The sequence below is a fragment of the Chiroxiphia lanceolata genome, chromosome 5, assembly GCF_009829145.1.
Source record: "Chiroxiphia lanceolata isolate bChiLan1 chromosome 5, bChiLan1.pri, whole genome shotgun sequence".
NCBI classification, from domain to species: Eukaryota; Metazoa; Chordata; class Aves; order Passeriformes; family Pipridae; genus Chiroxiphia; species Chiroxiphia lanceolata.
In genome coordinates this window covers 73,943,196-73,958,405 of record NC_045641.1, presented here as the reverse complement: position 1 = coordinate 73,958,405, position 15,210 = coordinate 73,943,196, and the positions used below count along the sequence as shown (strand labels likewise).

At 43.8% G+C, this 15,210-nt stretch overlaps 1 protein-coding gene across 1 annotated transcript in view; it reads left to right on the top strand.

Moving 5' to 3' along the window:
• The window catches only part of SHISAL1 (shisa like 1), a 237,284-nt gene extending 227,387 nt beyond the window's left edge, over positions 1 to 9,897 (top strand). The window contains exon 6 of the mRNA XM_032688697.1: positions 5,957 to 9,897. Coding sequence (XP_032544588.1) covers position 5,957 — 1 coding nt within the window. The 3' untranslated portion in view covers positions 5,958 to 9,897. The remainder of the gene's footprint in view (positions 1 to 5,956) is intronic.
• The last annotated feature ends 5,313 nt before the right edge of the window (positions 9,898 to 15,210 follow it).

Here is a 15,210-nt window from a genome sequence, read left to right as displayed (position 1 = left end):
AGCACTCACTTTTGTAGCATGTGATGCCCTGAGGTGACAATTAGCTCCCCTAACACAAACAGGCAATTCTGCTCTGCAAGGGCAATGAAAGGAAGCACAGGCCTATTTCCTCCTACCTGTATTTCCCAGGTGGAAGGGAGGAGAACAGTCTGGCAGGTGACTGGTTTGTAGGAACTAATCCCCCTCCACTTTTGTGTGGGTTCCAGTCACACCTTGAACCTGACTTGTTCCTCCTTCAGCACTCATGTTAACATGCTCCAAGAGCAAATCCACTGCTGTGAGCACAGTCCAGAGGAAACTCAGATGGTCCAAATGGTTTCTTCCCACCTGCAGAGCAACAACATGAGCAGTCAGCAGCTGGCTTTCCCAGCATCAGTTATGGAAACTTGGCTTTCTGGTGCTTCCCTGGGACTAGTATAATCTTTAACCCACCCCAGCAAAAGCTGTCCCCACCACAAGGCTATCAGGAATCTCTTGCCTCTAGCAATGGTTCCTCTTGGCCTCTCTGTTTCTAAATACCTCAAGTCATCTTCCTCTATGACAGGAATGCAATTAAAGCCATTTGGTCACTCCAGTTACCAGAAAATTACACAAAAACAAGCACAGTCTCAGGTGGAGTAATAAGTCTAGAGTTCCTTACGAGACATCCATATTCATCATGATCACGGTACCTTGAGGTCTTGAAAGGAACTGAGCACAGTTCAAACTATATAAAACCAAACCAGGGTTGGGGTTTTCTTGGTGAACAATGCAAATTGGCTTTGCTTCAGGTGAATCAGCTGTTTAGTGGCTGCCACGTATTCACCTCCAGGAAAATTTGGCAAGAATCAGCCAGATGAATTTCAGCCCCAGGTGACACATCTGAGCACCCTGGTGGGAATGTGAGGGTTTTATAAATGTCTGGAGAATGAGTAAGTCCAACTCACTTTCAGCTTTACTTGGAATTGGCCTTTCACTCTTTGTCCTGATAGCCTTGTGTATGTTGAAGTACACAACACATCCCAGCACTGCTCAGGGCACGTTGCAGGAGACTTGTAAATACACCTTGTCTTTCCAGAAGATACCAGATGTTCTTATGCTCATTGTTGCAACTCATCTGCCTTTTGCCTGATGGTGTTAAATAAAGGTGACAGTTCCCAAGCCATGATAGCAAAAGAGCAGTTTATGTTACCCAAACGAGCAGCAGGCAGAGAAATCCTGCTGAGAAAGTCTTCTCTTGAACTGACAGAAACTGCTTTATCTCCTGAGCACTCTGGTGCTGCTCCCCATGGCTCACAGGAGCTGTAGTTCACAGTTCTCCATCTGTGCTTAATCCAGAGCACACGAGAACCTTTCTAGTTGCCATTCACACCTGCACTAGGTAAGGAATGAGCTGCCACCTTAATATACAGTGGGTACATGCACTCAAATAGGAACCCCTCCCAAATGTCCCCATGGAATATGATCAAGATTTACATCTGTGCTGTGCCCCCCTGGGCCTTATGGACCTGTTAGGAAGTCCCATGGTGTTTCCTACCAGCTGATGGGGAGAAGCATCCCAGACATTTCTGACTGCTCAGCAAAGGGATTCTCTCAGTTGATCCCATTTATGTGTTTCCCCGACTGCCAAGAGCACACCTACCAGGGGAAAAAGCTTCTTGTAACGCATCCCAGGTATTTCCATCACCCTTCCTCAGGTCTGCAGGTAAGGGGTTGCTTAACTCTGATGAAATCAGGCACATGTTGCACATTTATTCTGTTTAAGCCTTAACACCACCCCGAGGTATTCGCTTTCAAACATATTTTGACATTTCTCTCCAGCCTTGCAGGATTGTCAGCTGCAGTAGAAATAACACTTGAGCTGAAATTTCAGTCTGTTTTTCAAGCTGAAAATTTCCAGGGCCTGGGTTTTGTTTAAACTCTTAAGCACCAGATGTCTGTGTTCCCTGAGCCAGCCATCATTTTAGAAACATCAGCAATGGCTACCAGTGCCACTTTTCCACAGTGGCTGTGACAAAACTGGCCACTGTTTAGGGTCATCCTCTCATCTGACCTCATGTAGGTGCATTTCATAGCTAGACCAGAGGAGAATTTGTGCTTCACCAAAAATGAGGTAACTGGGGATGAAAACAGAGGCAAATCCAATGCTACTTTATGGCAAAATTAAGAGTTGGACTCTGATCCTTGTGGGTCCCTTCCAACTCTCAACATATTCTGTGATACTGTGAAAACGGCAACACCCACTGCCACTGCTTAATGCTAAAGTGCTCCTTGTCAATTCAAAAAACCTAAACATTCAATCTCTTCAGTACTGAGCCAACCTGAGGCAAACATGTTGAAGTTTCCCCTACATCGGAAAAACCCAAATCATTCCACTATTTTGATGTTCTCCCAAAATAAAAAAAAAAAAGATGATGAGCTCCACCTAAAAAATCTGAGACTTTCCATTTTCTCTCACACAGACAAGACAGCCAAATTGAGATTGCACCAGCACTGTTCATTCTGGCCTTTCAGAACTTTTAAGCATTAAGACTTGGTAACCCAAGCAACTTTTCAACATGCATTTTGGGTGTAGCATTAAATGCTTTGTATAACCCAGCCATAGGAGTGTACAGATGCCAAGCTATGAAAATTATCTCCCTGCTCTTTGGCAGACTCCACAGGCAGAGGGATTAGATTATATCCTATTTCTTTCTGGTTTAAAATATATTCAGACAACTGAATGGCTTTTCATTTAGTGCTTGTCCTGCAATTAATTTCTCACATGCTTCCTTTCAGTCTTGGGAGGCTTTTACAGAGTCTGGTGCATTGTGCTTTGTCCTCCCTTGTCCTTCCATTTTTGGGGGAAGGAGGACATTCCCATTGCCTGTAACAATCAGTGTATCCACCAAGGGCTTCTTATTGCTGGAAGCTGTTTGTCAGCCTGGCATCCCAGCTTTTCCTAGGAACAAAGAGAGTGAAAGCTTTCCCCCCTCTGCCAGCACAGCCAGATTTGAAGGCATTGCAGCAGAACCTCAACAGGCACAGATCAGAACAGGTCTGCTCAGACCAGTGCAGTGCAATTTTATGCCAGAGGAAGATCTAGACAACTGCAGAGACTGGTCCCTTTGCTGTGAACTGTGAGCCACAATTCCTGTAAGTGATGGGTCCAGGGTGTACCTGAGCTCTGAAGGGCCTGTGGTGATGGATGATGCTTTTATGTGAGCACCAACTTAGCAAGAGGCCTTGTGATGGTGAACGTGGCCACTGTTTACCTCATTTGTCAGAAAATGGCAGAAATCTCTGAAAAAAACTTGCCTCCAGAGGCTCTGAATCATTCCTTCACTGCTAATGGATGTCATTTTTTTTCCAGTGGAACTAAGCCACCATACAAAGCTATTGCTGTGAAAGAGGAGGCAATATTTTAGTTGGCTACTTCCTTGTCAGGTAGTGGAAATCATAGAATTGCTTGGAAGGGACCTTAAAGGAAGGGACCTTAAAGATCATCTTGTTCCAACCCCCCTGCCATGGGCAGGGACACCTTCCACAATCCCAGGTTGCTCCAAGCCCTGTCCAGCCTGGCCTCCAACACTTCCAGGGATGGGGCAGCCACAGCTTCTCTGGGCAACCTGGGCCAGGGCCTCCCCACCCCAATATCTAATCTAAAGTTACAATAACCTTTGCTAGTGAGTAGGAGCAATGTGACCCATCTCCAAAGCACAGGTTTCAGCTCGAAAGGCATTAAATTCCTGCAGAAGTGACCAGGAGTGACAAACACAGGGCTTCTGCTGCCAAGCACAGTGTGATGGGAGACTGGAATGTAATACTCTAAGTGCACGTGGCAATCAGCATTTGTCTTCCTTAGGAAAGTGCAGGTGTTTTTTTTGTGGCACCCCAGCGATCTGAAGCAGTGCCTCTCACTTTTCCTGGTCCAACCATCAATCAGTCACATGCCCTGGAGGAAGGGCACCTTTCAGCCCAGCCTCTGTCCTGTCAGGGTTTAGTTCTGGGGAGAAGCTGTTGGTTCAGCACCAGGCTCAGCCAGGAGCTTGGAAAACACGGGGTGGATGCTTCCCACCTGTGAGAGGCTTTCAGAGCAGAGTGGGGTCTGTGCTGCTGGCTCTGCTGTTCACATCCTCCCACGGCTTTCTGCACTCGGCAGAAGAACTGGCAGGAAATGGAAGCTACTCACAGGAGTGATATTTTAGCTTCTGTGCTGCACAGAAACATTCAGAAACTTTTTTTATGGTCTTTGGATCCAGCAACTCCAGTAACTCTCCCTTTAGCTTGGTGACACTTCTGATTTTACATTAACCTTGGAAGAAGGAGCAACTTCGGGACTCTAAAGTAGAGGAAAAGAGTAACTGGCTGATGGGTCTGACACATTTAAAACTGTCCTGGAGCACCCAAATGGCTGCTCTACCTGCTTCATCTCTAAACATTTATTTCAAAAATAAATTAATAAATAAACAAACAAACAAACAAATAAATGAAACTGCATCCTGTCAAACAGTCTAGTGAATTAAATTATGCAGATTTTAGGTTGGTAGAGCCTTTCATCAGAGCTAAAGCACACAAGGGCAATCCACAGAAACAACTGAAGGTGCTCTGAAGGACGTAGGTGCCTCCCAGCCCGGACACGTTCTCACACTCTTCAGATTCTCTCCCCCCGGGTATTTTTTAAATCAGTTATAACTAAGTCTCCTGAGACTCTCTTCTAGGTACAAACAACTCAATTTAAACTTTAGGCTGCCTGCAGACTCACGAGAGGCAGGTCTGCATGTTGCGTTCGTGTGCATTTCTACCAATGTCGAAAAAGGACAGTGACAGAACAAAACAATGTAATTTTTTTGGTGTATTTCTGATATGAATAAGGCTGTCTAGGCTGTTTGATTATTAGAAAGCAATCAGCTGTCCAACCTTGAAATAGGTTTCATGTGATCGAGTTTTGGCTTAAATCCTCAGAGTTTGGTTGTGAGAAAACTGCATTTTTCTGCTCGGGGGTCCTCCCTGGCTGAGAGTACTGTGAGAAGTGCCTAAATCTGAATGAAGATAATGCAGTTGTGCTACCTGACCTTGCACTGTTCAGCACATCTATTGCTGCAATTTTAATAAGAGTTTTGCTGAGGTGGAAGTTGAGACTCAAGTCTCTGATGGGTGAAACACTAAACGTGCTGATTCCCACAGATATTCTGCTGCCTGAACCACATGTTCCATTTATATTTTATACATTAATGGAATGCAATATGTATAATGTAGCACATAAATTTAGGATTACCCATTATGCAAGGAACTCTGGTGGGAGAAGTTAATTAAGTGTTGTTGCTATTGGATACCCAACAGCTTGTATTTGTACCATTACCAGTTGCCTGCTGGAGCAAACAGATGCATTTCTTTAATTTATTACTATGATTAGTGATCTCAAAAGCTTTCCCCTAGTTGGGCTTTCAGCCAGTTCAGCCTCATATATGGCTGGATCCCAGAGCCAGTTACACACACTCTGCACAAGGGGAAGTCGGGGCAGATTTAAAGCATTTGTTATGTGCAGGAGGCACTGCAAGCAAAAAGAACTTATGAATACTTGCAACCCTTCTGTGAGGAAAGCACATAAATATATTATTTATCCACTTATGTATGCGGAATAGAAGCACATTTTCTCATCATATGAAAAGAACAGGGGTCAGAGCTCAGATATGCACCCAGACCTCAGAACAATGTTTTGTTCAGTTTGATACAAACAGGGAGAAACAAGCTTAGCCTCCTTGACTATTTGAATAAAAAGAGGAGAATGCAGCCATCCACAGCACAAAACTCACTCTGCACCAAACAGAACTAATGAGGGAAGGTACAGGCTTCTTAGCACCTTCCTCTTGCTTTTCCTTCCTCTTTCTTGCCTCCCCAAATCAAATCCACGGCTGAGAATTCTGCAGGTTTTCCTTTACAAGGAAATACTTTGATGTTGTGTCCTCATGAAACATTTGTGGTTTATGTCTTCCAGAAAATCATATTGATGTGCCTCAAGATGGGAGAGGTAGGACCAGACTTCAAGGAGCAGCTTTCAAGAAAAATCAACTGAATTACAAGAGGAGGGAAAAATTAGGGATAAGCAGGAGAGAGAAAGACTACAAGAGGAAGATGGAGCAAGTCACCTGAAGACAAACATCATTCAGACAATTTCTGTAAGGAAATGATATGGAAAGAGTCTCCAGGAGAGAGTAGTCTGTAAGCAATATTTTAGTTCTAGACCAACAATATTATCTCTGAAAGAAAGCACCATATTTGAGAAAATGCTGAATAGGAAGAAAATTAAGTTGCTCTGGCAAATCCACACAAAGGTGGAAAAAGATCACAAGACAAACCTGTGGTAGATAACTTTTCTTTGCCTCCCCATCCATCTATTGCCATTTGAGCCTAATCTAAGTGTCAGAATACTGAATGTGAGTTTTTCCAAAGTTCTCTGGTGAGCATTTTGTCACAATGGGGTAGATGCTGGCAATCCTCATCACTGTTAACCATATTTACCATATGCATTGCAAGGTAAGCAAAGCCCTTTCAATGAGTCCAACTGCAGGGTAGCAGTTGCTTCAACCTGAATGCCCATTTTAAGATCACTGGCAATGAATCTGCTAAGACATCAAGCAGCTGAGCACATCTCAAGTTCAGGTTCACACACCCTCTTCAAGAGGGGAGCTTTATTAGGAAGCAACACAGGCACCCAATTCCACCCTCACACTCCTTGAAGATGAAAAAGAAACAAACAAACAAAAAAAATTGGCCAACTGTGTATTTCAAAAGCAATAATACCATTTTCTCTCTGCTTTACAAGGCAATAGTCCAACTCCCTCAGTCACTGACTGGCTTCAGAGTTTACACCTCACAAATCTAAGAATTCATTTGTAAGCCAGAAGGACAGAAGTACTTGGTCACCAGGTTGCAATAGGGTGACTTAACTTTCCACAGGACAGACTTATTTTAAAATCCCCCAGTATCAATTACGTGGGCAAACCCTGTGAAGTTCAATTATTTAAGCTGTATATGTGGAGAACCTGGCAGTGGCAACCAAACAGAGGAATACATCTGGAAGTCATAACACGAAGCCCTGATAATGCCAAGTTAATGCTTCAGGCCAAATATTTTGCCCTGTAAATCTGAATAACTTTAAAATGACCATACATTCTGCTGTACAGCCAACACAAGGAACACGTGGTCAGTGCAAAATCAAGTTTTCCTTTTGGACCTCTTTAGTTGAGTGAATTTTATTCTCCTGTTGAACTTAAAAAGGGACACTGTTCTGAGTGATCTGAACTAATTCATGGCTACTGGAGTGCAGGATGGTACATGACTAAAAGCAGACAGGAGTAAATAGTGTTGGAGGACCCAACAAGGCTGGAGATCACCAGAGTGCCCAGCCTTCAAAATCTGAGCAGGATACCAGCATGCACAAGCCCCTTTTCTTAACAAACCAAGTACTAAACTTGCCTGGTGTCACTGAGCAAGGACAGGCCACAGCTAAGAGAAGGAATTCAAATGCCACAGGTGGGAGTGCCACCCTGGGGGCATCAGACTCCATCCTGTCCTAGCTAAGCTTGGTACCTGGCCCATTCTCACTCATCACAGAAGCTCCTGAGTGAACAACTCAGCTTGTAGAGCCCCAGAGGAGCTGCCCCAGGGCAGCTGGGCTGGTTGGCACTGTGGGTGACACAGCACTTCAAATAAAACAGGGCCAGTATTTTTTTAGACCTTGATTCACACTAAACGGCAGAGATTCTTCTAGTTTTTCAAAAAGAATATGTCAATCAGGGCACTGCAAACCCTTCCAGAAAGAATATGTCATCAGAGCACTGCAGAACCATCCAAAGCACTTCAGCTGGGAGCAAAAAGGACCCTCAGCAAAGTCACACTGTAAGTACCTTGCAGATCCTGGCAGACAGTCCAAACTGTTTGCTCCTTGAGGATGAGAGATTCTGCAGGGAAAGGGTCTGTGCTCCTGGGGGTGGGAGAGCTGATCCTGTGAGCTGGAAGGTGGTGCTCTTAGTGCCAACCCACAAGGAAAGCAAAGGAAACCACAGAGCTGGAGGCAATGCTGTCCATGGCTCTGCCAATATCACACCTTCTCCACGCCCCCTCATTGTCTTCAAGGACCGTAATCCCTGCAGACACTCAAAAAAGTGCATATCTACACCCAAAAAAGTGCATATGTAGGGTAATCAGTCTCACCTAGGCACCGTGCAGTAACTCTTGGCTTTTTTTCCCCTTTTGCCAGCACCTACTTCCATTGTGAGGTGAAGACTGCCACGCAGAGAGCTTTGTAAAAAGCTTATGTTCATGGAGGAATTTGTATTAGATACTGGTTTGTGTGACTTACTGTATTTTGTAAGGGTTTTTTTCCCTCTGGGAATTGTGCGTTATAACTGAGCAGTTTTATGCTTTCCTTCTAGTACACGTATACCTTGTAATGGATGTGCTTTTTTGTTTGTTTGTTTTCTTTTATGCTCTATACAGAGCCAGTTAATAGAAGGTAGATACTCTCTGGCTGAAATTCTCATTTTGCCTCCCAGTTAATTTACGGATAAATCCCTGTTGTAGCTGGTGAACTGCGGTTCACCAAGTGTGTTGTTAGAATCACCTGATAGTCTCTCTATTTTAGCAGAATATAAGATCCTGAGTAAGACTAATGCTAGCTGGGCCTTAAACTCCAGGGAAATAGTGCACTTCATGTGTTTCCTTACCTGCCCTTCTCCCTCAGTGTTTGGGACACTGTACAAGAGCACTGGCTACACAAACAGTCCCCTCAGCATCTCAGCCACCTCTGTAGCTGGGCTCTGATACCCCCAGAAAAACTCTGATGAACTAGAAAAACTGCAATGAATCTTTCACTTTTTCCTGCAGAGACTGGTTCAAACACAACCTTTCTCTATAAGAAAGAATCTGGACTAAAACAGATCTGTTTTCCTCCGTGTCCATCCTGATCTGGTTGGAAAAATAAGGGATCTAAAATTAACATTTACAGCCTATGTTACAACAGCAGCTGTCTGTCTCAGTGGCTATTAATGACCTTCATGCTCCAGAAACCTCCTTCCTTGTCCAACTCACTTTCTCTCTTCAGTTTTACTGAGAACTCAGTGTCCAACTTCTTAATAATTGCTGTGTATAACGTAGGACATAAAAAGATAAGTTATAAAGCTTGTGCAGGACTTGGTGTTGTAATTAACCATCTTTTGTGCCTGGTTATCAATTTTACAAAAACAGAGTGAAAATAATCCGGCCTCTCAATGTCTACTTCAGCATATTGTAGCAGCTCTTTTAGATAACTGTTTTTTATAGTTTTACTGTAATTTCTGTATGAGGACTGTCCACTTGAAGAAGCAACAGGTCAAAATGACTTTTTAGAGTCAGTTCCATTTCACCACCAGTGATGGTGTATGAAAGGTATAAAGCAGCAAAAGCAAAACCTCAGCCACTCACCAGGAAGAAACATCTTTTCTCAGCCTCAAAAAATTCTCTTCTGCAAGACAGGCATTTCTTCTGGTCCTCCTTTTACAAAAGTAGTAAATCACTAAGAATATATACAGTACAATAGTCTATTTTAATAGTCAGCAGACAAATTTTAGGCTAATTAAGCTAACTAGAAATTCTAGGGTTGCAGTGATTTCTCTTTATTAATACATTGACAATAATACTGTTTACATAACACTCGATGTTTGAAATCAATACGTGCCAGTGTCCAGTGATTTGCTAATCTAGTTTTGGATCTAATCCTGTCCTATTTTTTGCAGCATTCTCTGACTTCATATTATGAATCATGTTGTCTTTCTAAAGTGATTGCCAAGTAAACCAAAAATGTGTTTTACACTGCTATTGCACTGCTCTTGTCTTTATATACAGTAGTTTTTATAAAGATGTCCTTAGGTTTTAATAAATGAGTGTAATGTAAACTAATCTCTGTAATAAAACTTGCTTTAGTGTTTCAAAGGCTGTCTGGAATAGCTGTAGAGATTTGAGCTTCACTGTATTTCAATAGCTCCAAAATCTGTGGCTTCCTTTCCATGTGCAGGGAAGTCCCCAGATACCAGCACTCCATAGTGTATTTAATAACACAGAATGATGCTTGGATGGGAGAGAGGGGGAAAGGGCCCCAAAAAACCAAACCACACCACAAAAACATGGCTGAGGCCACTGCATAAATAAATACACAGTCCCTTTAGTCTGCATCACGTTTCCAGCAGTTTCCCAGATATTTAATAGGGAAGTGTGGGATACTGAACAGAGGCTGCTAAGGAATAAACAAAATCTTCCCTCTACTCGAGGCAAGCTGAGAAGAAACTGCAGCTGAGCAGAAAGAAAGCAACATTTTGACTTGCACACACCAAGAACTCCATCCCCACGTGGCTGTTATGGTGGGTCCATCTCCCCCCTGAGGCAAACACAATTTAACTTGCTCTGTACAAAAAGGTAGGACCAGCAATCCACCAAAAAAAAAAATAAATAAATAAAATAAAATAAAAATAAAAAAACAAACAAACAAACAAAAACCAAAAACAAAAACAAACAAAAACAAACAAAAACAAAAACAAAACAAAAAAACAAACAAACAAACAAAAAAACCAACAAAACACATATTTTTTTTCCTGCCAGGCTGGAGGATTTGGACAGTTTTTCCAGAAAAGATTTAGGTTTCCTAAACACACTGTGCTCTCTGGAGGCCCTTTGTCACCTGCTGTTTACAGGAATCACTCCAGATGTTCCCACAACACCGAGGACTGAAATTTCAGCTCTCACACCGGTAAAAACGAACAGTTTTGACCCAACTGGATTAAACAGACACACAAACCCAGATAAAATGACCAGCAAACGACTGCTGCTTTCTGTTGGCAGCTTTGCTGATACTTCAAGCTGTGCCTCCCTCCACCCCCTCCTCGGGGAAATGTCAGTAATGCCCTTGGGGTGCCCAGGTCAGCACAGAGCACAGGCAGCAATGAGATTCCAGAGGGGATTCTCACCTCTTGGAACCGGTTCCTTCCCTCAACAGAAACAGTTCTTTCTCTTCCCTGTCCTGCTGCTTCCCAAGCATGTTTTCCTCAGTTTCCCCTGTCCAGCACTGGTCCTCCCTGGCTCATCCCAAAACCTTGGTGTGTAAATGAAATCCTGGCATTTTACAAAACTTTTTCACGTTAGAAATCATTCTTTCAGTAACAGATCACTGACCTCAGACTGTGATGTAGAAATATACCCAAACCAGTCAAAACTACAGAAATTTTAAAGGCAGATTTTAACGATGAGAAATCCTTTGCAATGTCATTTATTTCGTGTACCACAGTTCTCTCCTGCAGCTTCTGTAACAAGGCACGTCAGCTCAGAAGTGGAAAAGGATCATTTTCATTACAGCAACACTTCAGTAATTCTTTGGGGTTTAGCAACTGTAAGAGACCATAATTGCATCCCACTGTGCTAAGACTTATGGAGACATATTGCAGAAAGAAAGAGGACAAAAAGCAGCTTTAAAAACACATAAATATGTAAAATTACAAATAATTGCAACCCACTCCCCTTGTCAGACTGCACTTGCAGTTGTGACAACAGCAAAATGTGCAAGACAAATGAGAAGGGAAATGGTAAATGAGCATATTGGGTGTGTTGCAGCTCCCTTACCAAGTTTCAACAATTTCTACAGTGTGCTTCTAGTAATTGAGTAAGAATTATATTGAACACATTATGCTCAGCAGGAACAGCTTTCATATACCAAGGAGCAAATTAAATACCTCTGGAATTGCCATAGAAGATGTTAAAATGCTGATAGTGACTTACAGACTGTCATTACCAAGCCATTATCACCAAACTAAAACAAGCAGGAGCATCACAGCCAGTTCCTTTAAATTGTTTATTCTGACTAGAAAGCAGAGACTCTCCTGATCTGCTGGTTGTTCATACGTACAGAAGGACAAGGGGAGAAAAGATACCTAAGCTTTGATATTTATTTCCAAGAAAACAAACCCCTGTCGCTCTCACCCAGGTTATTCTCAACCTTTAATTCAATTCATGCAGAAAACGGAAAAACATCGTGGTGAGAAAACACACTAATACATCAGGTATGTGTGGGCATTCGTGTGTAAAGCATGTAATGGTTTGAATTTCCCAGTCAGAACTTTAACTGTCTTCTCTGAACAGCTGAATTGTGCAGAGCCTCGAGCTCCTCTCAAATTGGAATTTGCCATTTCATCCTTAAGTGCAATTCCAGCACTGGTGTTTATTTGGAAGGATAATGAGGAATCAGTAGGATGTTATAAAGAACTGAAAAGTCATCTGAAGAGGGAAACCCGCTGTGCTGTCCCACTGGAACGAGCTTTTTGCCTCACTGTTGAGTCTTTCACAACCAAAAAAAAAAAAACCCCTCGGCACTAAAGGCAGAGCAGGCTTGAAATGAAGAAGAGGCTGAGGAGAAGTTTTTGGTAAGACATGTTGGGAGTCTCAGGCCACTTTCTGGGCCATGAGGAGGGACAGACATGAGGACCTGAACACAAATAGCTGCTGCTTTGTTGCGGCACTGACAGCTGACAATTGGATTTAAATCCCTGGCTCTGACAACACACACACAAAAAAACCCCTTGATCTAGATAACATTTCAGAATACTCTCCCCGTGGCCACCTACTCTCCAGGTTTAATTTCGGCTATTTTCATTAATTAGAGTTTTTAAATTAATTTTTGTATAACTGCCTTATAGCCTTATAGTAACTGCTGTAAAATGCCTTTTTTTTTTTTTTTTTTTAAGTAGGGCTATTGAAAACAATCCAAACCTTAGAAGCATCTTAAAAAAGCTGTGTTCCACTTGAGTTTTTTGCTCCCCTGCTCTCTTCTCCAGCATTTGCTGTCCCAGGACTCGAGTACATCATCGTTTGATGCTATTAATGTGCAATGTCAAGCTCTTCACTGCAAAGCCACCTTTCTGGAGCGTGCCTGGATTTTGGTAGAAGAATTTATGCTGCTGGGGCTGGGGGGAGCACAGTCGGAAGTGCCACCCCTGGTGACAAAGTGATAGCTGGGCTTTGCTGTATAAACTCCCATTATCGTTTCAACCACACCTTCTCTTTCCCTGAATGAATGTGCTCTAAGCAGCCACCAGAGAAAGGGAATTTATCCAGTGAGGAGACACAGCATCCCTGTGCTGTCTCTGCTATTGTTATGCAGATAGAGGAGCTCAGACATTTCACAGCCTTTCCCTTTTCTCTTCACTAGCTGCATGGGTGTTTGTTACAGAAATCATCTCTAGCTGATAAAAAAAAAAAAAGTCAAAAGCCCCAAACCCGAGGGAAAGAAATCCCACAATACTGTGAGTCTCACAGATTTTGTGTTTTGTTATACTACCCACAGAAATAAAAAGCACTGCTTAAGCCACAGTCACATTTTTATGAAGTTCCTGGGCTGCAGGTGATGGCTTTGGCTGGAGACCTACCTGCTCCTTTTTCTCAGCTCTTTCAGCCTCAAAACAACAGAAGGGAAACCATAGACATTCAGAAGAAGTGCCCAAAACTGATTCAGGATGGAAATAAAAAAGGAATACTTGGGCTACTTGAACACTGCATTTCCTCTTTCAATTCCCTCTCCCATTTCCCAGAGTTCAGACAAAGGAAAGCAGGCCATGCTAATACACAGAAGAACCACCAGTATTAAGAAATCTCCTTTTTCCTGAACCATGACATGCATAAATATGCACTAAAACTTCCAGCAACCTTCTGCAGAGCCACACATTCCTCGTTGGTGGTAGGAATGAACAAATTGGGCAAATCCAGTTTTCTGTTTCACTTCTCTTCCCCAGCAGTTAAACAGAGGATACTTTGGCTGGACCATGGTCTTTACTCACCATCTCTCCCCATCTCTCTGGTGCAAAATTCCCATTCCCTGCTGCAGCCCCTCCTCTGTGCCCACCAGAGGCACAGACCTCCCAAACTCAGTGCCAACACAGGATCCATGCTGGAGGTCCAGTGTGCTCTGGACCAAACCTTGTTCCCAAAAGAGATGGCCAGAACTGTGTGAAACACTTGCAGCCTGATGCTTTGGGCAGATTTCCACACTGCCACTGCCCAGGGTTTGACCCTCATGCTGACCTCTCCTCCAGGGCCCAACTCCTGAACCTTTGCCAGGTCTCCCCAGGTGTGGTTTTCCAGCCCCACCACTCCATCACCAGGCAGGGAGGTTTCCCCTCTGCTTTCCCTGGAGCCAGAAACATCTGCATGCCCTGAGGGAGGGAAGTGGTTGGTAAAACACTTTAAGTGCCTGCTTTGTGCCTGCTGTTTAAACCCACACTCTGCTGTGCTGGTGCTGCCCAGTTTGTACCACAGGGCTGGGCTTTGGCTTTGCTGCTGCCCAGGCTCTGCCCAGAGGAACTGAGGAGACAAACCTCAGGGAGCTGGCAGCTGGCAAATACACTTTGGAGCAGAGCAGGGTAAAAATAGCAGAGTCTGAAGGAAGGCCAAACTGAGAGCCTGCTCACTGTGAGCTGGGACCTCTCTAAGCCAGAGGCAACCTGAGCCCCTCTTGCCAGCCCAGCTGTTTGCAATGCCCGAGCAGCAGCTGCACAGCCCAACCAGGAGCCTTTCCCACTCAAAGTCAAACATCCAGAGGCTGCCTCGGATCAAAAGTAGCCTCCACTCCCCCAGTTCGTGTGAGCACACACCATGGATGTGTCTGGAAGCCTGGCCCAGACCTAGAAAGTCTCAGCCTGCTTGGCTAATGGACTTTGGCTCATCTTTGCTGTGCCATCTCGGCCGTCCCCTTCAATCCTGTCTAAGTCATGCCATTAATTCCTCCAGAACTGCCACAGGAAAATGAGTGCTACTCACTGAAAGACACACAGAACTCAGGGGAAAATATAAAATTGGATGGCATGGGAGGCCCCCCTGCAAAAACATGAAGCTTTTACCAAAGCAGCTGCAGGATTATTTTTTTTCTTTACCGTTTCAGGCAAGTAGCTGTGTTTCTCATCCAGAGAACTTACCCTGCTGCACCTGAAGCCATTTAGCTGAACTAGAGATGGATTTCTATGTGCTTCCAGCTCCAAGGTACAGATCCCAGAGCCTGGGTGGACTACATTTGGCAGCAACCAGGTTTAGCAGGTCGGCATTGCCCCTGGAGTTTAAAGGGCATTTGCAGAAGACAGGATATAAAGCAAAAGTTGGGCTGTTTCTTGCCACAGACTGTGTCAGAGGGAGGACACCAAGAAAGTTGCCCAGAAAGCAGAACATTGCACAGTTCCTCCC